The 8851-nt window shown below is 38.1% G+C and overlaps 1 protein-coding gene across 1 annotated transcript in view; it reads right to left on the reverse strand.

The window, feature by feature from the left end:
• The window catches only part of HELLS (helicase, lymphoid specific), a 25120-nt gene that overhangs the window by 15238 nt on the left and 1031 nt on the right, over nucleotides 1–8851 (reverse strand). Inside the window, 8 exon segments of the mRNA XM_035897396.1 lie at nucleotides 1–21; nucleotides 230–412; nucleotides 1868–2098; nucleotides 2839–2880; nucleotides 3296–3360; nucleotides 3453–3489; nucleotides 3983–4042; nucleotides 5414–5536. The exon segment at nucleotides 1–21 is cut by the window's left edge and continues 105 nt beyond it. Of these exon segments, the coding sequence (XP_035753289.1) occupies nucleotides 1–21; nucleotides 230–412; nucleotides 1868–2098; nucleotides 2839–2880; nucleotides 3296–3360; nucleotides 3453–3489; nucleotides 3983–4042; nucleotides 5414–5536 (762 nt within the window).

Below are 8851 nucleotides of genomic sequence, written 5' to 3' on the forward strand. Positions count from 1 at the left end.
AAAAAAGAGAAGTCAGGTGAACTAAGCTCATTAAACCATAAACAGAAAATAGTAGAGATAATTAGCTCTGTTACAAAAAAGGCTACAAATAACCTAGCAAGCCATGGCACAGTGTGTACTAACCACATAAACAACTGAGAAAGTTTCAAGGCAAAGAATTAGAATAAGAATTAAATAATTTGCCCTTTTAAACCTAAGGAAGAAAAAGAAAAATCTTAATTTCTTTTACCTCTGGAGTAAATCTCTTGAATTCAGACATCCAATTTGGAAGAGTAGACAAAGGACCACATACTAAGAATGGACCAGGGACTCCTCGCTCCACCATCAGCGCTATTGTTGCAATACACTGGATCGTCTTCCCCAACCCCATTTCATCAGCCAAAATGCCATTGATACCATTTTCCCAAAGCATCTGCATACACAGAAAAAGACATGTAAGTGCAAAATAGCCAACACACTTCAAGAACAACAGACATCTTTAGGAATGTAACATCTGTAGAAACTCTCTACTAGGCACATTTTATTTCACAGACAGGTAAGACTTCTCCATGATGAAAATACATACAAGCATCTTGTAAACCCCAGACATTCATACATAGGTGTATGTGCTTCTAGCCAATTACGTTCCTGACTAGGAGGCAAAAACCAGAACAGCATCAAAGGAAAGGATGTAAATTAGTGTTATATCAAAAAGCACTTCAACTGCAAGTACAGCTCACACTACCCAAATTTTTACTCATCCTGTCTCCAAAGAATTCCCTTGGCTCTCCCCTCTAAAACACCAGGTTACTGTGCTGATGTTTGTTTTATCTGTTCAAGTAGCTTCTATAGGCACAGCTACTTCACTGTAAGGTGCAATTCCTGACCAACACAGCCAGCTGCTCCAGCAAGAGTTCTTTGAGTAGACACTGCCTATTCTGACAAGTGACAAGGCAACTTCTCACAAAAGAAGACAGACACAGAAGTGTTCTTTGGCAACTCTACCTACTATTCATAAAGAAGGTTACTATAACTGAGGGCCCAAGGAAGCTGTTTCTTCCCCTCCCAGAACAGGCCTATCTTCCCTACGCACTTCCCAGTGACAGAACAGAGTAAATTTAGTGGCACTCACTTGTGAGATGAGCCTAAGCCTGTTAAATCAGGATACATACGCTTGTGTGGAAGAAAAAAAAAACCAAAGGAAAAAATAAGGGAAATAGGAGATCAGTAGCAGAATGAAAATCATTTCTGTCTGGCTCAGGCAATTAAAAACCAAAATTGTTCTAATTTGGTTTACAATCAAAACCAGTAAGAAGTTAAATATGTATGTGGGCAATTTTTATGGCAAGTTTCTTTAGGTTTTGGTTTCAAAGGCTGAAGACAAAACATTTTTAAAACACTGTGTTAATATTACTAGTCAGATTCCAAGGTGCAGAGAATGGAAAACTCATCCGTGTCAGGGCTGCAAAGTAGCAGGGTCTTTAAATACCCATCAGCTAAGTATTCAAGCCCTTGAGAGAGAAAAATAGTAAGACTGTCCCTTAGCAGTCCTTCTGCTTTCATGAATTATTTGTAAGGAGAGGCTGAAAAGACAACTAGTTGAGTTGAACAAGAAAATAGATGGAGAAATAAAAGATGGAGAACAGCAAGCAGAAAGTCTAAACATTTACAAACACACAAACATCCTCCCCACACTGAAACACTGTATCTGCTGCTTTTACAACTTTTTCATAACACCAGATTCTTGTATCATGAGAATTCATAAAGAACTGTCTCTCTCCTTCACCTTCCCTGTACCAACTATGATCACAGACTTCTAGGGTCTCTTCCCCTCCATTTCTGTTTCCCATCATCCACAGATTCAATTTCATCAACAATCACTCCATACCCTTAGCCACTCCATGCCTTCCACTTGGTACCACCTCATTACACCTCCAGTAAAAATCTTCGGCTGCTGAAAAGGCACTGGTTGTCCATTAAATTTCCGTACTGGATCAAGGAATTGTTTGGCACTGTGTCGTACAGCTTGACACAATCTATCCTTAATGACGCTATTTGAGTCTCCGTTTTTCTGCAGGTCTTCTGGACAAAAAAAAGTGCGATGCATGTCAAAACCCAGCTAAGACATAATTTTGCCCAATTTATGCCAGTCTTAATATGCAGTGAAGTAGGCCAGCGCCTAACACAAAAACTGATTTTGAGTAACTGTCAACTCAAGAGTAGAATTTATTTTTAGGATTAATATTACTATGTAGGTAGATGTCAACACGCAAAATTTCAATGCCTTACATGTCTTCTTTACTTCTTTAGAATTGAAGAGCAGTGATAGCTACTGAAGTGATTTGACTTATAATTTTCTATCCATAAAAGCAAGCAGACTTAAAACCTTCCTCCCAGCGGCTGGCATTTAATGCAGCTATTTCCCTTCTGTAAGCAGACTATAGACAATGTTGGAAAGAAATTCATATTGCACATGTAGCTTTTGAACTGCAACAGAAGAGACCACACCTGTTATCTCCAGGCTTGAATGCTTAAAAATTACTATGTCTTAAGGTCTTATACACCAGCACAAGCATTTCTTAGAAGATTCATATTTCCTTTATTTTTGAACTACAGGTGTTCTATAAAGTATAAATATGTTCAAATTCAGCATTTCAAAAAATAAATTAGAAGTTTTCACCTTGAAAGTATTCAAGTATATTCACTTGCACCACATTTTTAAACTTCTAATTCAGGACTTCAATATCTAGCAGAGAGATTTTATTTACAGGAAAAGTTTAAAGATACACTATAAAGCATAAAAAGCCCTCCCTCCCTTTGGGCTTAAGACACTAACTACAATAACATGTCCCAACATACCTGATTTTCCACTTTCCTTTTTTTTGCCACTGATAATATTTCCTGGAAACAAAGAAAATATGCTTAGACACTTTTCAACTTTAAAGGCTACTACAACTTGTAGTGATCTTTGAGATCTTTTAACTGAAGAATCTGGACATACTTTAAAAAGCTTTCCATATAACATCAATCACACAAGTGACTCTAAACAAGGTCACACACCAGGGAACATGTTCCAATTACAAAGGGTAACTGAAAATCCAACTGGCGATATAGTCGTTTTACAGCTGCCTCCCCAAGGACTTCAAAAAAAGAAAAAAAAAAAAGCACCTGAATTCTACAGGTCTGAGAACACTGCTTGTGACATAGATCTTTGCTGGAAGAGTCATACATTACAGACAGACTACTGTTGGCTGTTGGTTGATAATCTCTGATGGCAATGTACAAGAATGCAAGCCTATGTATAGTTATGGCCTACCTCTTTGGACATAATTTCTGAGATGTTGTATGTCCCATCTTCTCTCATTCTCTTCTTTTTTGGGCCTATAAGATAACATTTGAGTTTATACCACAAATCAAACATTAAAGAAACAAAAACCACCAGTACTGACGAAAGGCAAAGCCTAATACATTACCTGATTTCTCCTCTTTGCCATCAACTGGATTTTGACTCTAGAAAATAAACACAGGAAGAAATTCATCATCTCATGCATCTCTTAACTATCATGACACAGGTAAAAAGATGTAGTCAGCCTCAAACCATTGCCTTTGAAAGCCTCTTGAAACACTTCTACTATTAAGCATTTTTTAAAAATACAGCAAACAAAAAAATTCCTGCTTATATTTCTTATTACTTATTCAGCATCTTGGCTGAATAAACAATCATTGCTAAAACAAAAAACCTCCTCAATACAAATTCAAACCATTCTCTTCAGTATAAATTAGTCAGAAACATCTCCTTAAGATGACTGCCAGTGTATGCATTTTTTAAGTACTTTTGAAGGGTCATCTTATGGTTAAAATAAATATGGTATACTAGATAGATCCTGCAACTCAAATACTGGCTAATCTAACTTACTTAGTTTACCTACCATGATCAAAACTGACATTATAATTTGTCAGACTTTTATTCAGAAAGTTGCATAAAATAGCTAGTTAATCTTACCTTGGCGGATTTTAACATCATCTCTCTCTTTTTTTCTAACTTCTCTTTCCTCCTCTGTTCCTAAAAAAAAAAAAAAAAAAAAAAAATCCAGCTGTCCACAGGCATTTCTTATCTTTCAGTAACACCTACAAGAGAACTATCCATTACAGAAGAGATAAGAGGCATAGATTACATGGGTAATGTAGAGTTCTGTGTACTCAGTAGACTTTGTTTTTGCAATCTCATTAAAAGCCTGTATTCTGACATAGTTCAAAATAATACAGCAAAACTTGAACAAAAAAGTGCAACTGCTCTGAATTGCTTGTCAGTGAATACTTTAAACACTTAAATACAGTAATTTAGAAAGACTCCAATAAAATATTCCCAACTGTGAACTCCTTAAGATCACATCTACTGCAGTAAGTTTTCCATGTGTGCACCTCCCCTTTAACTTCTACATATTACCACTCCTGTTCACTGCAGAACAGAAAGCAGTGTAGGTAGCCCACAATGCCTTTAAGGAAGAAGTGCTTTCACATCTTAAAGAATTTAAGATTTTCATTCCATCTACTATTTCTATTTGCTGAAAGCAAAAGGACCCTAGAAAGAGAGGTAAGAGACCTTGGTATTTATCAGATGGAGCAAGACTTAGTACAGAAACATTCATTCTATCAATGCAGTAGCCATGAATTTGAGCTGACAGTTAAACCAGAAAAGTATTTTAGAAAGGAGGTTCCTGCAGTCTCTCAGTGTCACTTTTCTGAGAATGTCATTGCCCTGAATCTTTTTCCAAGATTCTCCCTCTCTTTCAAGTGTAAACTCTTACAATCTTGTCCATAAAGGTACAATTAAGAAAGTCAAGATAAAGCTAGATATGAACACAGCAGCCCACGGATTAAAAAAAGGAAAACATGTCAAATTATTTTTGGAAGCTCTTGTCTGGGAACATCATGGCCTCAGATCACTGTAACTTATAAATTTGTTTGAGGGAGGCCTACATTAGCATCCTGAAGACATGTCTCATTCTCAGCCTTTGGTAATTAACACAAATAGGCTGCACAACTTCAACTGTCAATTCTTTGCATTTCCTATCCTCCCTCCAGGTTCTCTTGCTCCCTTAAACTTTGTTTCTTATTTCAAATATTTATTTTCTCTTCCTAGCACTCAGGCCACCAGAAAATTGTAAAGATATCAGTGCCACCTTTACAATGTGATTTTAAAGTATAATTCATGCGCTTTCCAGTCTGATTTACCTATTAATTTGTAAAACAAATTCTGAATATTACGTAAAGCACCACTTCATTCCTGGGCAGTAGTTCCAGTAGATTTTCATGTTATTATTGCAATCTTAACAGCATTTTTACTTCAGTTCAAACAACTGGATGGCAAAAAAACCCCAAACAGATGGCAGCCCTTCTTAAGAATGCCCACTGCAGACAAGAATACACCTACCTCCAGTTGCTGCTGTTCCATTTTGGTTAGCAAGAATTTGGAATAGATGTTGCTTTTTTCAAGTAAATGTTGAAGCCTCTTATAGCGCATTTCACTTGACTCCCTGTCCCAAGCAGTGCGAGCCTGGCAACACAAAGAGACGCAAAGTATTTATAGATGTTTCAGAGCTAATGCTTTCCTTATAACAACGGGTTTTTCTAAAGGATAACTACAATCATCTCACACACAGAGCCTCTCCCTTCCAGTCATTATACATCTGTGATTCGTGACTGTAAGGACTCCGACATACCTATGAAGTGCTGCAAGATGAAAATAACCAAGGGTTGCATTCACTTTCATATGTAAACAGAGCTCTGCAACACACAGGATTCCAGTGCAGCAGCACAACCCATTCAAGAGCTCAAAGGTGTCTCAACTCCAATTTATAGATTTAGAGCAAAATGAAATTTAAGTTTATTTGCAGCCTGCAAAATTTGAGAGGAAGGAAAAAAAAAAACACAACCACCCTACCTGGCAAAATTCAGCAGTTTCCCAAGTATTAGCTGGGACTCCTCTACGTGCCATTTGCGAAAAGGCATGGTTTTTCATTATGAACAAGACAGTCGTGACAGCTAAAAACCCTCATGCCTAATTTACAGAGGTCAAGTCAATTCCCAGTGTGAAAAGAGTAACTTCAGCTTGCTTCGCTTCCACACATGCTTTTAAAAATTCTGTTGAATTAGTCAAGGCTGTGCATTTAGAAGTTTGCAAATTACTCTTTAAAAGTCAGATCAAGACTCCCCAAAAAAGTCAAAAAGCACCTCACCCCCTGCATTCACCTAACATTGCCTGTTAGATTGAGATATCAAACAAGTGAAAAGGTATAAATTAGCATCTCCAAGAGAAACCCCAGAAAGGCAAGATGCAGAGCTTTACAAGATGCTTATCTATGCCACTGCTTTTCAGAAGAAACACTGGGGGAAGGGCATGCTAAGACAGAAAGACAAGAGACTCTTCTGCAACTAAATAGACTAACAGGCAGGGAAAAGGGATATTAGCTGAATCATCGGACAAACTGTGTGACACCAAAATCACACCTTTACTTTCCACAAATGGTACACCATGCCATTCTTATCAGGTAGTTACCACAGTATTCTTTTATGAGAGGAAGATCTACATCAACATGTTCTTTGAGGGAAGAGATTGCCGTCTTGTGATTCTCCATATAATTTTTATTTGCTTCTGCTCTCCCCAGCCCAGTTTTTTTCCTTCAGATGAAAAGTACCTGAGCTCAGAAAGACTAACCCTTGATGGCAATGCCAAGAGAGAACATAATTCAAACTAAACTACTTCATTCAGCAAATTGCTATTGCTCACTTTTTATTGGAATGAACACAGCATCCTTCCATTAACTGGTGAACCTGAAGGACTGTTCCCTTGACCAACTGTGAAAATTACAAGGGGGGAAAAAAAAAGAAAACTCACAGATGATGAACAGCATTGAACTCTCATGATTTCTCCACTTTGTCCTTTGACTCAATCTTTAAGCCTCAATAAAGTGGGGTTTTTCCCCCTTTAGAACTGTAAAGGTCAAAAAATTGCCACTCTATCATCACTCTACATTCTTACATATTTGCATAGAGATATTTTGCCATCAGCCCACAGAAAGAACAAGTGACTCTTCTGTTGAACTGCTGTACAAATCACCTGGCAGGGGGCTTGCTGAAATGACAAGCATAAAACCCCCAGAAGCTTCAAGAACATCAACTGCCCCCAAGGTGCCAGTAAGCCTGGGTTTAACGACATGAGTAACTTCCCTTGGTCTGCCTGGCCCCAGATTGCACAGAGAAAGCATAACAGAAGCACCCAGGACAATGGGGTGATACCCTTGCTGGAGGTAAACTCTGTGGATTCTCAAGAGAGAGAGAGAACACAAAAACCCCAGCACTATCACATTATAGCATTGCTACAGCAGCAGTTGGTTGTGAAAGAAATTAAATTCCAAGTCCTTTTCTCAATACTTCCTGTGCAATGAGATATCTTCTCTATGGGTGTTTCCTCCTTACCCTCCAAAAGCATTGCCTCCAAATTTTTAGTTCCAATCAAGGAATATCTGAAGAGAAGTTCAGACATGCTCTACTGTGACTTACTGTTTGCAAGAAAGAAGATTATGAGACTTCTGGGAGAACAAGGTATTTTTTTTTAACTGCAGTATCACAAAATACTGCAGCCTAAAAAGATACCTTTATAAATCCCTTTTCTTAGTGAAAAGAAAAAGAGTAACTAAAATCCGTTCCAGGCCTTAGAAATTGTATTTTTCATGCCCTTAGAATAATGCTTCAATTTTTAAGACACCAGTCTCCTGTGGGCTGAATACAAAGCTATGTAATTAACAGAAAAGCGCAAAATGAGAGCACTCTGAAAGGCAGGAAAAAAAACCCCCAAACACTGATTTCTCAAGTATTTTGAGTAATAGCATTAGTGCTTTAGAATGCAATTCCAAAAAGAGCATTTAAGAGTTCTTTCAAGATTATATTTCCTTATGCCTGAAATACAATACCTTATATAGCATTCCGATACCTTGATAGTTTGTATCAGCACAGGTCTAGAAGCATCATGTTATAATGTTTTCATGTTCTCTCACCAAAACAGATCGGTTAATATCAGCCAACACTTGATATCAACATTTGAAAACTCACAGGAAGAAAGAAATGAAATGAAATGTAGTAATAATTACATCATTTGTGTGAGGGATGCATCATTTCCTTGAAGCAGTCTATATTTCCTGCAACATAAGCTAGCAAAAAAGTACCAAACATCAACTCTCAGGATGATTACATGTTCATTTCTCCTGGCAGCAACGCCAGTTCAAGCAGCTCCTGCTCCCCTCAACTTAGGGGTGCCCACACAGCCACGTGCAGGGAAGAGCAGGAGAGCAGGCCAGGAAAGCGACTGGCCCAAACCCGATCCTTTTGGGCTAGGCTTTTAGAGCTAGGCTACTTCCCTGACACAGCTCAGTTGCGGCCCTCAAACACCATGCGAAGAGAATGAGCTGCCAGTGACCGCAGCTGCCTAAACCATACCTGCTACCAAAAGAAACACGTAACTGGGCTTATTTCTGGGAAGGATAAGTGGTATTTATAGAAGCGTCCTGCATGGCTTTAATCAGGTCGTTTGTTTGGTGGATTTTTTTTAATAAAGTAAGGAGCAAAAAGAGGAAAAGAAGCGTTATTCACACATACAGAAAACGCAAACAAAAAAAAAATCTTGCCTTTAATATTTCAGACGGAAATTCAGAAGAACGTAAAGTTACCACCCTTTCTGAAATCAGCTTGCTTTAAAGGCATGACATCTTAGATTGCTAGGCTCGGAACGGTGAAGGTAAAGAGGGATAACCTTCCCATTGCAAACTTAAATGAGCATAAAACGGAGCAAGCGTCTTGCTGGCTGCAAGAGCCC

The sequence above is a fragment of the Egretta garzetta genome, unplaced genomic scaffold (genome assembly GCF_000687185.1).
Source record: "Egretta garzetta isolate BGI_Z169 unplaced genomic scaffold, ASM68718v1 scaffold56, whole genome shotgun sequence".
Lineage (NCBI taxonomy): Eukaryota > Metazoa > Chordata > Aves > Pelecaniformes > Ardeidae > Egretta > Egretta garzetta.